The sequence below is a fragment of the Chlamydotis macqueenii genome, chromosome 3 (assembly GCF_036417535.1).
Source record: "Chlamydotis macqueenii isolate bChlMac1 chromosome 3, bChlMac1.mat, whole genome shotgun sequence".
Taxonomy (NCBI): domain Eukaryota; kingdom Metazoa; phylum Chordata; class Aves; order Otidiformes; family Otididae; genus Chlamydotis; species Chlamydotis macqueenii.
Genome location: NC_141558.1, coordinates 95,037,756 through 95,060,029, shown reverse-complemented (window position 1 = coordinate 95,060,029; position 22,274 = coordinate 95,037,756). Strand labels below are relative to the sequence as shown.

At 36.8% G+C, this 22,274-nt stretch overlaps 1 protein-coding gene across 1 annotated transcript in view; it reads left to right on the top strand.

Annotated features, from left to right (window-relative positions):
- RYR2 (ryanodine receptor 2) overlaps positions 1-22,274 on the top strand; it is a 430,134-nt gene that overhangs the window by 250,203 nt on the left and 157,657 nt on the right. The window contains exons 27-32 of the mRNA XM_086745890.1: positions 5,251-5,398; positions 12,895-13,103; positions 15,055-15,229; positions 19,559-19,767; positions 20,340-20,692; positions 21,709-21,823. Of these exons, the coding sequence (XP_086602016.1) occupies positions 5,251-5,398; positions 12,895-13,103; positions 15,055-15,229; positions 19,559-19,767; positions 20,340-20,692; positions 21,709-21,823 (1,209 nt within the window). The remainder of the gene's footprint in view (positions 1-5,250; positions 5,399-12,894; positions 13,104-15,054; positions 15,230-19,558; positions 19,768-20,339; positions 20,693-21,708; positions 21,824-22,274) is intronic.

Genomic DNA, 22,274 nt, shown 5'->3' with positions numbered 1-22,274 from the left:
CCTTCCCTCTTCCTGAATACATGACTTTTAGGTCTCCCCACTGATTGTGGGGTCACAGCCAAAGAGTCTGACTCTGAAATTTTGCTTATATGCCTTGTCACACATGCACATAGCCTAGTCAAAGGGTGTCTTGCTTTTTCTTCATGTTGTATTGTGTTGTGGCTGAAGAACCTGACAATGAGAAACCTTGTTTATATTAAGGAAAAAAAACCAAACAAAGCTAAAACAAAAACCCCCACAACTTTCACAATTGGTTATAAAAATCAGCAGCCTAAAAAGTTCTTCCCACTATGTGAAGAGCATCTTAAAAAGGATGTTTTTTGTTTACTATCCTAGGATAATTAGCCAGTACTGGGACTGTGAAGCAGTTATCAAGTCTGATTTTTTTTTGGCTCAAAGTGCAAGACAATTTGGGTTGGTTTTTTGTTTGTTTTTTTTTTTGTTGTTGCTGTTGTTTTGTTTTTGTTTTTTAGATTTTTGTAGAAAGCATGTGACATCACTATTTATTCAGGAGCCGGTCTTCTCAGACTGCCTAGCACTGCAAGGCAAGAGAGGTACTGTTCTGGAAATTCAGACTGAGGAAATATGACCATATGGGAAAAACCACAAGTCGAAAGCCTGTCACTTATTTTTTTTTTTTTTTGTTAAACATATATATATGTAAAGGCATCTTGTCCGTATAAAAACTACTTATGTTACCCGACTGTCACATTTTACATTATTTATACTGGTGTATTAGTTCCTGCCATTTATAGTCAGGGGACATTCTTCCAGGCAGTGGATGTGGCGCTCAGTAAAGACGGTAGAAACTGCACATCTGTTTCTAAGGATACACACACTTCTAAGGGCAGAACTCAGTGGCTAGTATGCCAGGTTAGGATCACAGCTTCCACTTTGGATGTGTACATTTAGGATATTTGTTAACATTGCTAAGAATATGGCTTCGTGAGGACTTTATTGTGCTTTCCAGTTCTAATGACTGTACAATCTTGAAATTTACTTATTTAGTAAATACCAATTTAGAACTGTATTTTTCATTTTTCCTCTATAAAATATTTTTTAATTGTAATGGTTTGTGGTTAAAGATGAGCTGCCATGATAAATGCAGAAAAGCTAGACCTCTAGATAATGAGATATGAAATGTATGGTGTAGGTCAATTATCTTATTCACAGTGTATATGCTGCACACTCACACAGTGGCTCACTGAGCTGGGTTTCTGACAGCATTGCTGTAGCATTTGTTGTGGCAATTGCTCAGAAATCTTTGTGGAAGTCCGAGATCTGCAGACATGGCAGCAAGCAGAATCAATTCACAACTGTAGAATGAGTGTTTTCTAATGATGCAAACGAAGCTAGGAAAACAACAGCACATCTGTCTCCCTGAATATGAACTGAAATACATTTGCCATGTACTTGTCATTTAACAGCCTTGGTTATGAGAACAAAATCATTTCAGTACCACACAGAATATGTATCTGTACAGCTCTAACACTTTAAATCAGAAAACTTATGATTCCATTAAATTATTATGTTTTTCCTGCACTCTTCCTAGTCTGTGTTTTCATTTTTCAGTCTTTTCCTGTCTTTCTTTTTGATAGGCACTTATTTATGTATGTTTCTGGTGTCTTTTTGTTCCTTTTAGTCTAGTCATCTGGGCAGTTTCTGAGCTGCTCAAAGATTTGAGGAGGCCCACGAGTGCATACATTTGTGGTATCACATTTATAGCTCTCAAACTAATTATTCTTTATTATTTTGGATGTCTTTTAGAGGTTTATATGAGGCTTTGCTGTTTATTACTGAATTACTTCTGAAGAGTACAACTTTATTGCACACACTATATCTCTTAATCGGTTTGTCTATTAGAGATGCTTATACAATTTGACTATGGTTTTCTATACTGCTGTAGACAGTATGGGCACTCCTCATTTCATTCTTACTCTTCCCTGACACCTGTCTGTACAAGTTGGAAGGCCAGTTGCTAGATTGATTGTGCTGGATCAGGTGTCTACATGTCACATACTCACTGAAGAAATGAATGCAGTTCTGCATCTCTCAGCTCCAAGTGTGAATTATTTTGCAGCGATGTTCATTACCTGTAATGGGAGTCTTGAAAGACCTGTTGGTATTTGGTGTATGAGTTCAGTTTTTTCTTTTTTTTCTGCAGTTCCTTTCTAGAGCTGTATCCGGTTAGTGCCATTGTTGACCAATTATCACCTGTTTCAAATCCATTTATATCCTACAAAGAAGTATATATGTGCTGATTCAGATAATTCTTTGTCTATCATTTGCTGCATATAGCAAAATTTATAGTGTACACTGTATAAAATAATACTGACTTTTCATGGTCAGTGTTACATCACTCCAGTTTAACATTATTTATTATTAGTTCCTTCCATTTATAGTCAGGGCACATTCTGCCAGGCATTCCAACTTTTCATGGTTGCAGTGCTTTCTTTTACTTAACTCCAAATTAAATTCTAAATGACTAATGCAAAGTTTGTGTTACATTAAATGAAAACAAAGTTGTGTAATAAAATAGATGGGCTTTTTTTTTTTTTTCTGTGATATAAGTTCTGAATGCTAAACCAAAGAACAATATACATTTTCTGTGTACTATCCAGCTGAAAGCAATTGAAACAAAATCTTGTCAACAAGCTGAAGTTTTGGGGATTTTTGTCTTTTGGAGGAGATCTGCTTTTCTTTGTCTTTCAAATGACTCGGTGAACACTAGTTGCCAGACAAACTCTAAACAAAACGTAGTCTTCTGATGAAGCATTAGACTGTCAAACCTGGGGAATTCTGGCAGAAAACTAAAAACTTAGGCTGAATTTTCCTTCTTTTAACAGTCTACAGTACAAAAAAAAAAGTTTTCTGTATTGAATAGGAAGAATTAACTCCTATGTACAAATTGCAAATGTACTTAATAAAAATTGCCACTCAGCTAATCAATTTCCTTGTTCACTTGACTGTGACTGTGCAAAGCTCAGTTGCTCTGTAGGATCATTCTCTTGATTAGCTGCACTTAAATCACAGAGGTGCAGAAGATCGTTAGTACAAAAACTTATGATGGGTATAACAATAGCAGTTCTTAATACAGCAATAAGTAAAACATTCAAAATTTAGATAGACATATCATAGGAAAAAAAGGAACAAAATGATTAAAAGCAAAATCCTTGTCATGTTTGTATTTAAAGCAGTAGCCAAAGTCCTGAATGGGTGAAAAAGGTCACAATAGTAGAGAAAATTAAACCCAAAGGAAAAAAAAAATCTTATACTATACAGTATTTAATTGTCATACATTATTATCAGCTGATTGCTGCTATGTTAATGTGCGTTAATGGTTGCTATGGCAATTACTGGTGCATTAATCTAACTATTTAATGGATAAGAAGTTACATAATTGTTATTGCAAACTTCTGAATCATATTTTTAAAGACAGTATTTCGTAATATCTTTTGGACATACACTGTTGCAGAGGAAATTATTTATCTTTTTATGGCCTTTCCAAGAGAGATGATTAAATTCATGGTGTTTCATCTCTAATGTTAATGTGAAGATTCTTACATCAAATAATATTTCCTTATAACATTTACTTCAACATTTGTTTCCTCCTTTCTGTTTTGGAAGCATTCCTTTTCCACATCTAACAAATTAAATATTGGAAAAAGGAGGATGTCAACTTAAGTTATTGGAATAAATATGGAAAATCGTCCCCCAAAATGGTCCTTGTGTTGACCCTGTCACTGCCCTTCCCACTGAATGTAACTAGACCTGATATGGTGTAGTAATTTGTGTCCCCAGCAATGCAATATCTATCTTTCTGTTAGCCCTTTTACCATATAGATAATGCTTGTCCAGTAATATTTATTCTAGAAGGATCATTGGTTGGTAGGACCAGATTTCATCAGGCACTGCTCAATAACTGCACTTCAATATTCACTCACCATGATCGAACAAAAGGCAGACAGCCTTGTATCTAAGCATTTGAAGGACAGCAGAAAATGCCTGCAGTATTTGTCAGAATGGATGTGCTGTTTCTTTTCTGCCTGCAAAGGTAGAATGAAAACCACATACGTTTTTAAAAGTAGAACTATAATGCTATAAAAGAAGTAAGATACTTTCACTGTAGGTATTGTTTTCTGAAATAATAGGCACTATTTTCGCACTTCTTAATAAGTCTGACAAATCACAAAAGTTTCTCCAAGTCTTTGGTATTTGTACGCAAGAGAACAAGCGGCAAGGTTTGTTCTTTTTTCTTTTTTTTTAATATATCTAGCCTTTAATATACATTTTTAAATAAGATATTAGGAAGAACATGGAGAATTCTTTGTATGGTTTCCCTCAGTGCCAGAAAATGCTGACAGGATGTGAGAAGAAAATGTAGACAAGAAAACAATTCTATTACTCTCTAAAAATTGTGTTAGACATATAAATAATCCAGTTAAACAATGCTTTCAAAAAGGGTGATATTGCACTAGAGGAAAACGTAATCAATGTTGTGTTCATAAACCTCAAATACAGTGATTAAACCTTAACAATACATTAATTTCAGCTGGGGGAGAGGTTACGTTAAATTACATATTACAAACATTCTGCACGTTAAACACATTTAATCATATTCTTACAAGACCCTTTATTTTGGGAAAAATTTGTGTTTTAAGTATTTGACATACTAAGGCACAGGTTTATTATCTATTTTATTAATAATTAATTAGTATTGCACATATTTATTAATATTTTTATTAGTGTTTTGTTCTTATTTTGTTTATATCTTAAATATTCTTTGTGATTTTTAATGTATTTTGCTTAGTGCTGTAATTAAAAAACCCTATATATTTGTGGTACAGTAATGTCTCTGAGCGTTAGTTACATACTAGCTTCTTGTTGTGGTAGCTGCTTCATAAGAAGTATAAAAGAATACAATCCCTTTGACTTTTCAGTCAAACTCTTTGCATTTATCCCTGTTCTTGTTTGCATTGTTATCCTATTTTAAGTAAATTTGATGGAAAATGAAAGCGGGTATAAGCCAAGAAGTTTTGTTTGTTTGTGTATTACTTGCTTTTTTAGTAAATTCAGTGTAGTTACTAGCTTCTAGACTATTGCAACTTCTTTGAATCTTTGCTGAATTTGCAGTTCTATGATTTCATTTGGTATAAATAGTAGTTTTTATACGGCTGCTGTAACACAATTTTGTCTTTAAGACAAAGCACGGGTTCTGAAATTGAATTGATTTTTTTCATACTTATGCAGGATGTGAAAAATCGACGAAATCCTCGCCTTGTACCTTATGCTCTTTTGGATGATCGGACAAAGAAGTCTAACAAAGACAGTCTTCGGGAGGCAGTCCGTACCCTTCTAGGCTATGGTTACAACCTGGAAGCTCCTGATCAAGATCATGGTAATTAAATTTATTATTTTGTTCTCTTAAAAAAAAAAAAAATTCCACTCCACTGCTGGATTTGTTGGTCCAGTAAAACAATCTGAACAGCTACGGTGTCTCCAAAGCTAATAGCTCCTTTTCTCCATCTTCTGTTGTTCATATTTCCCTGTGATCTTATTCTTCTTACTGTTTCCTTTTCTTATCCTGTGGCCTCAAATGAAGAACTACAAAATTAAACAGTTATCTAACTCATACCCAAAATGTACACAGGGAAGCTGCCATTTTCCAAAGCTCATACACACTCTGGTCCTCAGCTTTTATGAGAGGCTACTATTAAATTACACTTTTCAATATGAGGCATCACTGATATAATGAGTAACAAAGCTGGGTTGCTGGTTAGGCAAAACAATATTTCCTAGTGGAGTAGATTGTGTTGGTGGCAAAATGTCAAGGTCTCACTGTAAAATCTGTCTACGCCTAGTCTGGAGAGCTTAAGGCTTCTATATAGTCTTGTAATTTCTTCCCCTCTCATTGTGGGAAGAAATGCCACACTCTATGCCACTGTGTGGTAAAGAGACAAGCAGCATGGCTTCTTCTTGGTTCTGAGAAGGCGAGTTGGCTGGTATAGGAAGCTTTTGCCTATTGTGAAGATAAAGGGGCTGTCTAGTGGTGTAGGGTGAGAGGGAGAATAAGCATACTCATTCTTCACAGTCTCTTCCAAATCCCACTGGACAATATTAATCCCCTTTCCTCGTTTACAACTCTGAGAACCACGCGCCTTTCCTTATCAATAAACTGCTGGAAAATTTAACTTTTTCCTTATGATGCAGAGATGCTTGAGCTAGTTCTTTGCATTAAGTTACTAATGAAATGTAAAGAACAGAATCATAGAATCATAGAATGGTTAGAGTTGGAAGGGACCTTCAAAGGTCATCTAGTCCAAACCCCCTGCAAGGACCAGGGACATCCCTGACGAGATGAGATTGCTCAGACCTCTGTCCAACCTGGCCTTGAATGTTTCCAGGGATGGGGCATCCACCACCTCTCTGGGCAACCTGTTCCAGTGTTCTACAACTCGCATTGTAAAAAATTTTTTCCTAATTTCTAATTTAAATCTACCCCCCACTATTTTAAAACCATTACCCCTCGTCCTGTCACAACAGGCCCTACTGAACAGCCTCTCCCCATCTTTCTTGTAGGCCCCCTTGAGGTACTGGAAGACCGCTATCAGGTCTCCCCGGAGCCTCCTCTTCTCCAGGCTGAACAGCCCCAACTCTCTCAGCCTGTCCTCATAGGAAGGGTGCTCCAGCCCTCTGATCATCTTTGTGGCCTTCCTCTGGACCTTCTCCAACTGGTCCATGTCCTTCTTGTGTTGGGGGCTCCAGAACTGGACACAGTACTCCAGGTGGGGTCTCACCAGGGCAGAGTAGAGGGGGAGAATCACCTCCCTCGACCTGCTGGCCACGCTCCTCTTGATGCAGCCCAGGATGCAGTTGGCCTTCTGGGCCGCAAGGGCGCATTGCCAGCTCATGTTGAGCTTCTCGTCCACCAGCACTCCCAAGTCCTTCTCCTCAGGGCTGCTCTCGATCCATTCTCCGCCCAGCCTGTATTTGTGCCTGGGATTGCCGTGACCCAGGTGCAGGACCTTGCACTTGGCCTGGTTGAACTTCATAAGGCTGGCATGGGCCCACCTCTCCAGCCTGTCAAGGTCCCTCTGGATGGCATCCCTCCCTTCCAGCGTGTCGACAGCACCACACAACTTGGTGTCGGCGGCGAACTTGCTGAGGGTGCACTCTATCCCACTGTCCATGTTGCCGACAAAGATGTTGAACAGGGCCGGGCCCAACACAGACCCCTGAGGGACGCCACTCGTGACCGGTCTCCACATGGACATTGAGCCATTGACCACCACTCTCTGAGTGCGGCCATCCAGCCAACTCCTTATCCACCGAGTGGTCCGTCCATCAAACCCATGTCTCTCTAGTTTAGAGGGAAGGATGTCGTGCAGGACAGTGTCAAATGCCTTGCACAAATCCAGGTAGATTATATCCGTTGCTCGTCCCTTGTCCACCGATGCTGTCACCCCGTCATAGAAGGCGTGACAATTGCAATCCTTGCATCTGAAAAGTGTCACCAATCCTGTTGCAAAATTCCCAGAAGAAAGGAGCTGCAGAATTGTATCCCGCAAACTGATCTTTCTTAAATAAAGACTGGAATTGCATTCAGCAAAATATTTTTGTATTAATTTTGGGGATTTAGATTTTACAGTTTATGAGCCTCTCAAGTTTTTGAGATGCATAAAATATGTCATAGGAATCCCCTTTCAGCATCCAAAGTCCATACTGTTATTAAAGGATTTAGAGCCCTCTAGTGGTCTTCTGCATCTTCCATTCGTTAATTTTATTTTCAACATTGGTTTACAGAGCCCTATACTGTCATTTTTATGCTTTATTATTATTATTACTACTGCTAATAGTAGTAATTACTACTATTACTACTACAGTAGTGATTACTGCTTACTGATTTCCTACAGCAGCTGTTTTTGAGGTTGCTTAGAATCTAGAAAACATCGGGTTACTTAGAATTTAAAAAGAGAACAAATTCTCAGTTCCCATGCTTTGAAGTGGTTCTTCTCCTGAATAGGTGAGGTACTGAGAGTCTTCAAAAGTGTTTTTAAGCATTAATTGCATAGACCATCAAAGATAAAATTTTACTGATAAAGAATTCTGTGGCAGAGAATTCAGAGTTGCTTACAGGAAACTTAATAAGCCTGACCTAACTGAAGTCAGGCATTTGGTGGCATGAGAAGTCAGTGAGTTCTGAGGGATGTGATTTTATAGGCGATTCAAAATAATGTTGGAAATGTGGGCCTTGTTGTGGCTGAGAGAACAGAAGAGAAAGGGAGAGGTTCTTAACATGGTCTAACAGACAGGCAGGTAGATGCAGGCATATTAGAGCTTATCACAAACTCAGAAAGGGGAGGAATTACAGTGATCAGCCTGGAATACTGAATTTTCAAAGGTTGCACAGGCTTTAATACCTTGCAAATTTGTGGGAGTAGATCTAGAATGCTTTAGGCATTCTTTTTCCTAACCTGAGAAAAAGAATCAGAGTGACCCCTGAGCTGTGTGATTTGATTACTGGAAAGAAATCTGTATAAAATACCAGAGACAGAGTAGTCGAGAGAACTTAAGGAAGAAAGATCAAGAGTTTGATTTACTATTACTTCTTGTGCTTTGGGGAATAGTTTTCATCTTTTTAAAGTGTGATTTCTGTCCTTTCAGGCTGCCTTGTGGTTGGAATTGATAGTAAAGTCTTTGAAAGAAGTGTCAGAGACAGATTGTAGGAGTGTGAGGGAGGTCTGTATCTCCTCACCATACAAGGTTGTGCTTGAAGCTGTTTTAGCAGAAGATACTACAGAAAAAAAATAAATGTGTAGAGTAGTGAAACGCAGCTTAGAGAGGGAAAAACTCACTATATATTGATACAAACATTTAAAGAAAAGCAGAAATAAGATAGGATTAAAAATGTTTAAAAGGATGTTAGGAATGACCATCTCCAAGGCACTAACTAGGCTCATGAGTAGTAGTACTCAAGAAATATTCACGAATAAATGTTCTTAGGCATTTCTTGAGAACATTTTCCATAGGTAGGAGGTGGATGCCACGTAGCTGTAGATGAATCAATAAAGGCATTTTTTTTTTCAAGATAGTATGTTCAGTGCAGTGAGGGAAAGAAGAAAACTGGAGAAGTAGATGAGTCTAAGATTTGTGGTTTTGTGAGTGACAAACAAAAGTACATTTCTTTGGAGCAGATTGATCTAGAGTGGATGATGACATAACACAGGAAAAGAGTGGAAGTGGGAGCAAAGGAGCAGGATAACTCAGGAGAGAACTGGAATGGATAGATGAAGACTTGGATCTTGGAAGAGAGCTTGGAGATCCAAGTCCAAAACTTTGCTAGTTTTCAAGAAAAAAGGAGAAAATAGATTTATTATGTGTCTCAAAGCAGTACATGTACCAGCATGCTTTCTCTGCCTGTAAAAATCTTTGCTTATACATTCCACAAACGTTATAAAGCAGAAATGTGAGGCATAAACTAAGCTTGTTTCTACTGCTGTTATGGAGCAGAGAAACATGTTTGCATTTTTACTGTTCCTTTGAGGTTTCTTTTCTCCTCTTTCTCTGAAGCAGCCCAATAACAACCCAGCTTACATTTTTTCAGCATTTTTAATGCCATTATTCTTTCATGGAGTGACAGAATCAGTTAATACATTTAGAAGGAATAAGTTGAATGCATCAAAGTTTAACTTTAGCCTCTGAAAAGTTGAAATTCTTCATGTAGCCATTTTGGTCTTTGAGAAAAGATACTTACAATTACCTGACTAAGAGTGAATTTTAACTTAAACACTCTTAAACTAGCTTGTTAGAAATCACTTACAATTAAGAGGATTTTGGAATGAACCATAGTAAGCTACGATAAGGTAATGTGTGATCATGCTACAGATACTTAACCAAATGAATCAGTTTCTGTGAAAGCTTTTGTTTTCACATAGATGTTAATGTTAATTTATTTTACACTCTCCTGCACTAGACAAGAAAGCTCTTTTTCTTCGTCTTGGCTTGACAATTGACAAACAGTAACTTTGAAGTGAGAAGTGGCAGTTTTTAAGGCACTCTATGAAACCTCATAGTCATCTGACTGTCTCTTCAACAGTTTGAGAGAGAATAAAGGAGAATAGTCAACACAATTCAAACTTGACATATTTTATTTCTGTTATTTTGCAAACTACATAATATTTTCGAAATAGTACCTTAGCTATGACTAGATTTTCCTTTGTTCTTGAATAGTAACTGGCCTTGCCTTGAATGGGAGTTGCCTTTAACGCTACTTTTATACCCTTCTTAAGGACATATTTATTCTTTCCAGACTTGCTGCCCTTTGTCTTGAGAGAAGTTAATGTATTTTTTTTTTTTTTTTTCCCTGAAGCAGGAGTATAATTACTTTGGGATTTTTGTTGTTCTTGTTGTTGTTAAAGCTTCATGCAAGACTTCCTTTTATGATTTCTCTTCTCCATTTTCCATTACTTCTGCTAAAACATCTAAATTACAACCTTCCTTCTATTATTTATTATAATAACTAAGAAATATAGTAATAATTTTTACAACAATGACTTATTTTAAAAATCTGACTTTTAGAATGTAAATGAGGTGATGAGGTGATTAGGTGAATTGATCACAGTCTCTAAGTAAAAAAAGATGTCTCAGTTGAGGAATCTTGTTTAAAAGACAAACATTTGTCTTTTATGGTGATTGGAAGATTAATTTAGTCTGTATTTTGTTGGAATTTGTATGGTTGTGGTTTTTTTTTTTTTGTTTAAAATAACTGAGAGCCTAGTTCACATAATGACAGAATTGTTGAAGTTGGGAGGGACCTCTTGAGATCATCTGGTCAAGCAGGGTCAGCTAAAGTAGGTTTTCCAGGACCATGTCCAGATGAATTTTGATTATCTCCAGGGATCATAGAATCATAGAATGGTTAGGGTTAGAAGGGACCTTCAATGGTCATCTAGTCCAAACCCCCTGCAAGGAGCAGGGACATCCCCGACTAGATCAGGTTGCTCAGAGCCTCATGTTTGGCCTTGAATGTTTCCAGGGATGGGGCTTCCACCACCTTTCTGGGTAACCTGTTCCAGTGTTCTATAACTCGCATCGTAAAAAATTTTTTCCTAATTTCCAATCTAAATCTACCCCCCACTATTTTAAAACCATTACTCCTTGTCCTATTGCAACAGGCCCTGCTAAACAGCCTCTCCCCATCTTTCTTATAGGCCCCCTTGAGGTACTGGAAGACCGCTATCAGGTCTCCCCGGAGCCTCCTCTTCTCCAGGCTGAACAGCCCAACTGTCTCAGCCTGTCCTCATAAGAGAGGTGCTCCAGCCCTCTGATCATCTTCGTGGCCCTCCTCTGGACCTTCTCCAACTGGTCCATGTCCTTCTTGTGTTGGGGGCTCCAGAACTGGACACAGTACTCCAGGTGGGGGTCTCACCAGGGCAGAGTAGAGGGGCAGAATCACCTCCCTCGACCTGCTGGCCACGCTTCTCTTGATGCAGCCCAGGATGCGGTTGGCCTTCTGGGCCGCAAGAAGTCTTGCGGAGTCTCCACAACTTCTCTGGCAACCTGTACCAGTGTTTGACCACTCTCACAGTAAAAAGTGTTTTCTTGTTTTCAGATGGATTTTCATGGTTTTTAAATTGTATCCATTGCCTCTTGTCCTGTCACTGGACACCACCGAGAAGAGTCTAGCTTACTCTTCGTTCCCTCCTACCAGATATTTATACATTTAAATGAGATTCCCCCATTGGCCTTCTCTTCTCCAGGCTGAACAGTCTCAGCTCTCTCCACCTCTCCTCATAAGAAAGGTGCTTCCGTCCCTTACTCATCTTCATGGCCCTCTGCTGTACTTGTTCCAGTAAATCGGTGTCTTTCTTGCACTTGGAAGCCCAGAACTGGGCCCTCACTAGTACCATGTAGAGGGGAAGGATCACCTCCCTGGATCTACTGGCAAGGCAGTTCCTTACACAGTCCAGGAAACTTCTGTCATTCTTTGATGTGAGGCTACATTACTGGCTTATGTTTCTCTTGTCTCCCAGGACCCCCAGGTCCTTTTCTGCGGAGTTGGTTTCTTCTGCTCAGCCCCCAGTGTATTCTGTTGCCTGTGGTTGTTCCTCCCCAGGTGCAGGACTGCATTTGCCCTTGTTGAACTTAATGAGATTACTCTCAGCCCAGTTCTCCAGTCTGTTGAGGTCCCTCTGAATGGCAGCACAGCCATCTGGTGCATCAGCTGCTCTTTCCAGTTTTGTGTCATCTGCAGACTTGCTGTGGGTGTACTCTGTCCCATTATTCAGGTCATAAGGGAAGATGTTAAACAGCATTGGCTCCAATACCCCTCTAAAACCTGGTACCCTGGGGTACTCCACTACAGCACCCATATTGCTTTGCCTGTGTATCTTGACCCGTAAGCTCTGAACTGGCTCCTGAACCATCCTAAAAAAGTTCTCCATTCATTCCAACTGCTCTTTCACATAAAGGACAACCCTTCCTCATAACCTTCTCAGCCTGTCCTTCCTAAAAACCAAGTGTCCATCTATTGCAATACCCCAGTGACTTACCCCATCATGTTTCTGTGATCCCAGTGAGGATTGTAGCCCTGTAACTGCACTCAGACTTCTAGGGTTTTTTTGGTTGGTTTTTTTTTTTTTTTTTTTGATGCTGGATGAATTAATGTAGGGTCATTTCAGAGAGTTACCCAGCATGCTGATTTCCCAGAAGAGACAAGGGCATTTTCCCCATAAGGCTGTTCTGTATGCACTTAGGCACCTTCTTCTTTGCATGCCTATGCTCAAAGGGATTCCTTTGCCTTTTGTTTTCACTGCCTTCATTTTGTCAGTAGTTCAGTATAGTACTTTCTGGGCTAAGTTTTTTTCTTTACTTTTTTTTTTTTTAATCTTACAGCAATGAGACTGGATGTGTGCAGTGGGATAATGGAAAAATTCAGGATCTTTCGCACAGAAAAGACTTATGCAGTGAAGACTGGAAAGTGGTATTTTGAGTTTGAGGCAGTTACTGCAGGAGACATGAGAGTTGGCTGGACCAGGCCAGGTTGTCTACCAGATCAAGAACTTGGCTCAGATGAAGAAGCTTTTGTTTTTGATGGCTTTAAGGTTTGTGTATGTTTATCTGTAATAATATAAATGATTGGAAAATTTTTATTTTTGCATCTTATTCCATGTGTCATTGCCTCAACTTAATTGCCTTATGTTCTTTCGTTTGTGTTTTATGAAATTATTTCTTTCTCTCTTTGAGGGCCTAGGTGGAATAAAGAGGATCAATATCACCTGAAAAAGTAATTAGCAGGGTTTGTAATGTCGTTATTTTTTTTTCACAGCTTCACAGTATTTGTAAAGGATACATAAAGCATTGAAAATCTAACTTACTCAAATTCAAAATGCTGGTAGAGCTGTAATTAACTATGAACCATTTCTTTAAATTTTTACTTTGTTGTTCTTTCTATAAGAAGTGTCATTAGGGAATGAATATGGTTAAAGTTATTAGCAGTAAGTGTTCAAGGCAAATTTTGATACAAGTTTTTTTTATAAGAATGCAGAAGTTACAAAGAGTATACCTAGGTTTTCATGGAAATCCTTATGATTTAGAGTAAATGAAGTATGATAGAACCAGTAATTTTTGCTCAAATTTGTCTCTGCATTAGACAATGATAGATTGAAATCTGGTAGTAAAAAATATGTAGGAAAAAACTCCCTATTTTATATACTACTGATTTTCATCATAATAGATTAAATGACTCATTAAAACTTTTTGTATCGGTATGAAAGCAAGTGCAACCGCTATCCAAACCAAAATTGCTATTAAGGCTACTGATGACTCATGTCAAAATGTTTCTTATATCTGATGCTGGAATTAATTTCCTTTATTACTATTACAATATGTAACAGAAATCAACAGTATTCCTGGCTGTTCCTGGTCAAATCCAGCTCTTAAGCTGTATTTTATTCATGTTGTTTGAATTTTTTTTTTTTCCCAGTCTTATATTACATGAGAAGATGCCTTAAAAAGAGAACTGAAAAGTTTTTTTTTTGGTAAAATATCTGATTGGCTTAAGTAAACTAGTAGAGTCCTGTGTCTTTACTAGAATAGCTGTGTAGTAGTTTGCCTTCTAAATCTTAGATTTTGACCTTTAGATCTCAATTCACAGAGCTATTTTGTTGTCTTCAATTTTGATGGGTTCTCTCCTTGGTTGGAGAAAAGCTTTTGACCTTCAGGATACGGAGAAAAGCTTTTGACCTTTAAGATACACAGAAAAGCTCATTGGTTTTGTAGGATTTTCAGGATGTATCCGGAGGATAAAAGTATACCTGTGATGGAATATGTGATTAGGGGTCTTATTTGTTCTTAACACTGCTTTGTTTTATGCATGTTACAATAGTTCTTAATAGATGTTAATTTATTTCATTTTCAATACAAGACCCTATCTAAAGCCTTTGCAATCTTTGACTTGAAGGTCAGTCATATGAGTTAGTAATCAATGCCCTCAGCTACTCTGGAATCTATCAGAAACTCAGAGTGCTTTTCCCATCCACAGTTTTGTTCCTTCCAAAACCTGGGATGACAGGATTTTAATTTATTTTGTACACAACATTTTTAGAATTATACTTAAGGAAAGAGTAAAGTTTGTTTGGAAGCAATAAATTTATACACTACTAGATTAAATAAAGGAGTTGCTTAAAAAAAAGTTTGTGAAGCAACTATTTAACATTGTAATTGATAGGATGTTATTTTCATTACAAGTCCTTCTGGAGCTTCTGCAGAAAAATAAGCCATGCTCTTGTTACTAAAATGTAGAAATAGCAGTTTTTCCTGTCAGCTCACTTGGCAATGGTTTACAATACTGATGTGAGGGCTGCTTGCTGGAAGTTAATTGTTGGATTTCTGTTTTCGAAGTCAACTTGGAGTACTCAGAGGCATTATTTTGGAATGATAAGCTGTGAAAGTGTTGATTTTGGTGCCGTCTTAATTGGGGGAGATAAAATAAGGGAGAGTGGAAGACATACGTTGTCACTATTAATCTTTGGAATTCTTTTAACTCCTTTTCAGGCACAGCGGTGGCATCAAGGTAATGAGCATTTTGGCCGCTCTTGGTTGGCAGGAGATGTTGTTGGATGTATGGTTGACATGAATGAGCACACTATGATGTTTACCTTAAATGGTGAAATCCTGCTTGATGACTCAGGTTCAGAACTTGCATTCAAGGACTTTGAGGTTGGTGACGGTAAGTACTGTAATACATCGTGCTGTTAACTTGCTTTTGTTGCCCAATTTTTGCTCCACCTTCCCTTTAATGTAGTGTACTTCTTGTTTTTCTTCTCCCTTTCCTCTCTCTAGGGAACTACCCTTTGTCCTTTTCTCTATTTGATTAGTGGAAGACATACGTTGTCACCATTAATCTTTGAAATTCTTTTAACTCCTTTTCAGGCACATATCTCCTTTGGAAAGGAGATGTGCTATATGTGAGGATGACACAAGGCCTTTTTCTGTGGTGGACTTTGCAGCCATCATGTGTGATCAGACCTTTTGACTGTTTTGCAGGGATGTGCCTGTAGTTGCAAATTCATGACCTTCAACATTTCATTTGCACTGCAGCAGGTCACCATATGATATAACAGGATCATAGAATGAATCATAGAATGGTTTGGTTTGGAAAGGACCTTTGAAGATCATCTAGTCCAACCCACCCTGCCATGTGCAGGGACATCAAATTTTATCTAGATCAAGTACTGAAATACTACCAAATTTCTGCCAAATTAGAGAGCACGTATGATAGGGAGTTCAAGCCAGCTTTAAGGTTTTGTTTTAGCTCTGGGAGGAAAAATGACACCTGATGCAGGATAAAGCCAGCTGGTACAAAGTTAGCCTCTAAATTTTTTTTTACTTAATTCAAATTGAGTTTTGTACCTGTTGTTGTAGTGTTCTTGGTGCAGTTTTCAGAATCTGCAAGCAGGTTGTAGTTTACTGTGAAGCCATAGCTTATGAGATTGCAAAAGATGGCAAAGATAGTGAGGTTGTGTCAGCTGCCAGTCTGATTCTGTACCACAAAAATATTTTTGTTTGTAAATTTAATTACATACTTGTGTGCAAATAAGGGCATAAAAAGGTAAGAAATTACATTAATGTAGATAACTGCCTAAAATTTCTGAACTATGGTAACATAAAAAATATGTTAATCTTTAGTTTTTCTCTTTCATTTGTTGTAGGTAAATATATTCTGTCATATATATTATACATCTGCTAAATAATAACATCTGTGTCTGAGAGATAAAGTTGTGGGGTTCTTTTTTGTACAGTAAAAGCTGCAAATAATACTTTTGGGTTACTGATCCCCATTCCCAGGGGAAATATGGATCTCATACCTACTAATTAGGCAGTTCACTGTTTGAATTTTAACCACTTTACTTTCATCTGGATTTCAGAGTATTTTGCTTCCAGGAGTGCTCTGGGAAAAGATTTTTATTTTTTTTTAATTTTCATTTTTCTGCCATACCATAGGAATTAGGAATAATTTGTTTTTATTTAAAATGAGATAATTGTCACCAGTTTTCTAGTCTCATACACCTCTTACTTTACTGCCTTCAGTTTTCCTTAGATATTGTGATAACATGATGACAAAAAGGTCTGCGTGATTTGGCTTACTGTTATTGGTATAAGCATAAAATAATCCTAATGCTATAAATTAAAACAATTTTCCAGTTATTAGGCAGTATAATCCCATTGAGAAGTGAGGGATTCTGAGAGAAACTGTAATTCCATGAAATACTGAGGGTAGCTTGCTTGACCACTACTTTAATTTCCAAGTTGATGAAATCACAGTGGTGGAGTTTGTGGTACTCGTTTCTAGCTGCAGGTTCAGATTTAAACACATCTCTGCTGAGTCTGACACTGCTGAAGTAGTTCACGATTTCACAGGGAGCCCAAAGACCTTGATAACCATGTTAAAATGTCATTGTCATGCATCTCAGATTTTTCACAATATCCTTTTAATTCACATTAAGTTTCTCTAGTGTCATGTTTGTAGAAAAGAGCTTGCCTTTGAAATAAGATCTCCTATTCTGTTTTCAAAGAAATGTGCTGATTGATCTCAGATTTAATAACTCCACATCAGTATTTGTAAATATTATTGGTATTTCATATACAATTCATGGGAAGGGAGGGCATCTATATGTATGTGTGTGTATATGCAAACACATATATGAAATACTCAAATTGAATATTACTTTTATAGAGCTTTTTTTTTTTTTTTTTTTGGTAGGTTGGCTTTGTTAATGGCTCTTGCTTAAGAGCATTGAAACCTTTCTGCAGGTCACTTCTGTCAGTGGATTGTGTACGTGCCGTATGCTGCTGCAGAAAGAGACCTTTCACTTTAGAAGAAGGATAGGATTTCTGGTCAGAGCCCAATTTGCTACTTTGAAGGATACAGTCTGACTGTAAATCAATCCTATAGTTTTAATTTACTTAGTTACAGTGAAAAAGGAACATGGCACTCTGCCAGCTTACTAATAAGGCTCATGTGCTGTGTGGTGGGTTGTACTGCTAACAAGAGGAGCTTCTTGAGATTATCACAGACTAATTTGTTTGTGAGATACCATCTCAGTAGTAAAATTTTTGAACATAATTGCAAATTATTATGCATTTGTGTAAGAGAAATTTCACACTGTAGATATGAACAAGTACACTGTGGAAATCAAATTTTGTTTTGGCAACTCATAACCTCTGTGAACATGAATTGTTTAGCGATTTATGTGTGTTCCATTTAGAAAGGGTAAATATTAGTAATATTTTAAATATTTTACATATTTTAAATTTCTATTTAATTTAGTTGTGTCACATATACATTTTAGTCTTCATGAATAGGGTTGATAATTTTTTCTTGGCTTTTGGGCTGCATATAGTTATCTAACCAACTTTTTCTATCATATATGTGTAATGAGTTCTGCTGATAATGTCAGCTGCTGTTGCTTTTTTTTTCTTTTGTAAAACATTTTTTTTTAATAACAATTTTTGTTGTGAAAGATAGAAAAATAATTTACTGTTCATCTTCTCCATGCCACTTATAGTAGGAGTGCTCTTAATTTTTTATTTTTTGAGGCTGAAGTATCCTAATTTCTTTAATCGCTAAGAAAGCAGTTTCATTTGTGTTGGGCATTTTCAGATCTATTATATCCATTTTGAGATGTGTAAAGCAAAACTCTGCATACGATTCTAAATGTGGGTGCCATACATCCTGGAAACATCTGAAAATGTTTTACATCAATAAGAATTGGAAATTAAATAGTGAGGTCTTTAGGACAGACAAAGTACATGCTTGAGACTGCATATACCAATATGATTTATAGCAAATCTTATGTCACTTTTGGTTAATGTTGTGAAGATTTGTGCTGTCACAACTGTTTCTGTGAAAATCCATTCTCAAACAACTTGATGTCTGTAGAAGGTTGTTACTGTTCTTAAGTGATGAGCCGAGACTTGTGAGGCTATTGAAAATAGGATTTTGATTTTTGCCTTTGCTTCAAAACTTTTCAACAGCTTATGGATTCCTTTAAATCAAGAGGGAGCTTAGTAAATTCTCCCTACTATGGCTGCTGGGTTTTACCACAGCATATATATGTATATGCAAGTATAACTTTCCTAGTTATGTGCTGGATAATACAATTTTGTTTCATTTAGTGCTGGAAAATACTCTTTATTATTGTCTGTCCTTGGATTTGCACTAGCAGAATGGACATAAATCTTATTGTTTTAATAATCTATATTATCTGAGAAGTTGATGCCTTGTGATTTGAGAGCCTAGATGTGAAGATAAACATCTGGACTTGAACTTATGACTTAGTGTATATGCTAAAGCTTTTTATGCCTAATAGAAGAGGAGGCTCTGGGGAGACCTTATTGCAGCCTCTCAGTACTTAAAGGAGGCCTATAGGAAAGATGAGGAGAAAATTTTTAGCAGGGTCTGTAACGAAGGCTCTGTGAAGCTACAGTATCACATTGTCAGTTCTTATTATCCAGAGCCATAGCGTTATGAGATTTTAAAATTAATTTTTTTTTTTTTTTTTTTAAATCTACAGCATGTACTTGGTGCATATTTGTATTTTTCACTACTGTAGCTGCATGGACAAGCAGTATATTACTGTTAAAGTAATTTTTGAGGTTCCCTCAAAATACCATGACTAATGGAATTTTAAGAGGAATATAAAAAATAATAAGACTTGGAGTAAAATTGACAACACTCTGCCAGCTTAGCAGAGAGTTTAACCAAGAGCTGTTTGTCAGACTCCTTGATGTCCTTTTATATGTCTCTGAAGTAAATTTAGTGTTGCATAGAGAGATCCATAGCTATTACAGGTGGGGTTTTTTCAGAAAGATATTTGAGATCCAGTACTAGTGACATGCAGGAGGTGATGCGCTGTTCATGGCTGCTTACATTTATACTCTTTGGTTTTTGAATTTTTAAATTATTTTTCCAAAACGTTTTTTAATTGGGTTATGGAAGAGAGGAGTTTTGATGTTCATGATGTACAACCCATGTGTTCTTTCATCTTGTTTTAAGGATTTCTACCTGTGTGCAGCCTGGGCCCATCTCAAGTGGGAAGAATGAACTTTGGAAAAGATGTCAGCACTCTTAAATATTTCACTATCTGTGGCTTACAGGAAGGGTACGAACCCTTTGCTGTTAATACAAACAGAGACATCACTATTTGGCTGAGTAAAAGGCTCCCTCAATTCCTACCAGTGCCACAAAATCATGAACATATTGAGGTTTGTAATCCTGTTAAAATGTTTCTAGACACTTCTTCCATGAATATGTTTGAATTATCTTTCTACTTTTGCACTTCTAGATGAGATTTTTAATGTCATGTTGACCCAATTCTGGACAAACCTTACACTTGTTAGAAATTTCTTGCATTCAGTGGAGTTGCAAATAAAGTAATTATTTGATCAATACTATTTCTTTATCTATGAAATGTGGGTAAGAACTCTTTTTCAACTAATATGTATCACACTGTGGTATTTAAGAAAGAATTTGTATTCTTGCATACGTACGCGTGGGATTTATATTAGTTGGTTTGTGTTGTTCTGGGTAGAGTTGGATTTATGTTGCAAAGAGTTATGATGAGAAAGGTCATTAATTTGTGAGTGATTTTTTATTTAACAATGAGACAACAAAAACCTCCACTCCTTATAGTATTTCCCCTTAAAGTGGCAGCACATGATTACAATACATTTGACTGTTGACAGCATACTGTTGCAAATTTTGTAATGTAAGTTGAATATTTACAAGGGTGAAAAAGCATCAGCTTCAAAACAACTACCTCTTTAACATTTGATAGGTGATGAGAATTGATGGCACCATAGACAGCTGTCCCTGCCTGAAGGTCACACAGAAGTCCTTTGGTTCACAGAACAGTAAAACAGAAGTCATGTTTTTTCGATTAAGCATGCCCATTGAATGTGCTGAGGTGTTCTCCAGACCAGCTGCAGGAGGATTACCAGGTTCTGGTATTTTTGGCCCAAAGAATGACTTGGAGGATTATGATGCTGATTCTGATTTTGAGGTTCTAATGAAAACTGCTCATGGTCATCTAGTTCCTGACCGGACAGAAAGAGAAAAAGATGCTGCAAAACCAGAGTTAAACAACCATAAAGACTATGTTCAAGAAAAGCCTTCGCGTCTTAAACAAAGGTTAGTAGCACATTTAGGTTGGGGTTTTTTTGTTGGTTTTTTTCGGTTGTTTTATTTTTTTTTTCCTGTTTCTTGAATAGTAGAAGAAAATGCCAGTCAGGACTGCAGGCATTTTTTTTCCTAATTCTGCCCCAAATTTGGATATAACACAGTAGGTGGGACAGTTAACCTTCATGTGATTGCATTACATCATAAGAAATGTATAGATTAAAATTAAACAGAAAACTAAGACATTTTTCAAGCTATTGGAAACCTATCATTTGGTTTATTGTAAAGGATTTTGTGATTATAATCTGAAGGGCACAGTAAAACCGTGAAGATTCATTCTGCCAGAACTAGGAAGTCTTCAAAGTGATATAAATCAGTCTTTCACATGGCTTCCAAAAAGCAGAAGATGTTAGATAATCTTTATTTAGAAATGTATATTCTTATCTCACTCAATGAACCAAATAATCATAGGAATATTGTCTAGTTGACATGTTCATTTTTATTATGGAATCAGGAGCAGAAAACCTAATTTGGTGATACTGTGGAGATACAAACACTGGGCCATTACCCAGGCAATATTATTGCAGCTTTCTATTCCTTTTCTGCTCTTCTTTACTGAACTTGGTTTAAGTATTTCAATTGCAGAATGAATCACTGCATATGGATAGTATTTTTAAATTTAAGGTTCAGCATTCTTCCAAAGTGACATAAATGTTTAACAGCCTGATGATTTCTTAAGGTACGTGAGTTCAGTTTCTGAGTAACTTTTGAATATATAGTTTAAGCTCAGAATTCATTTAAGTGCTTTTAAAAATGAGCCTGTCTCTTTCTCTTTTCTGGAGAATTAATTTTGTTGTAATCTACATGGAAGTAATAAACTAACTAGTGTTATTTAACTATATATTTAGAGCTAGCATAATAAGTATTATGTATTTAGGGATGATGTGTTAATGTAAAATTCCTTTTTGTATATATATTGACAAATTGAGCTTTTAGTATAGATTTTGACTTTACTTATTTTGTTACAGATTTATGCTCAGGAGGACAAAGCCAGATTATAGTACAAGTCATTCTGCACGACTTACTGAGGATGTGCTAGCAGATGATAGGGATGACTATGATTATTTGATGCAAACTTCCACGGTATCGTAACATAGGATTGGTATTTTAGCTATTTACTTTTTTTTTTTTTTTTAATAATTCCAGGGGTTTGCTTGTGAGTGTTTCAGAAACAGTGTAATTTTTAGGCAAAATTTTTAATTTCAATCACAGATAAACCTGTAATACCAAAGTTGAGACCACTATGTTCCTTTTGTTTTGACTTGACTGTCAGTCTAAAACAATTTCCACATGGAAAGCCATAAATTAATTTAATCGATTTTTAAACTACTATTGATAACACGAAATGTAAAAGAGGAAGAAAAAATAGTTCTAGAATAATGGAATAAATAGGAAAAAGTGCATTAAACTAATAGGTCAATAGGACCATTTGAAAACTTCTATACTAAGTTTACTCAGCATTTATTTCATGGAATCCCCAGTGAAAGTTTTGTGCAGGTTTTGTCTTTCTCTGACAAGATCAGCTCCATAAGCA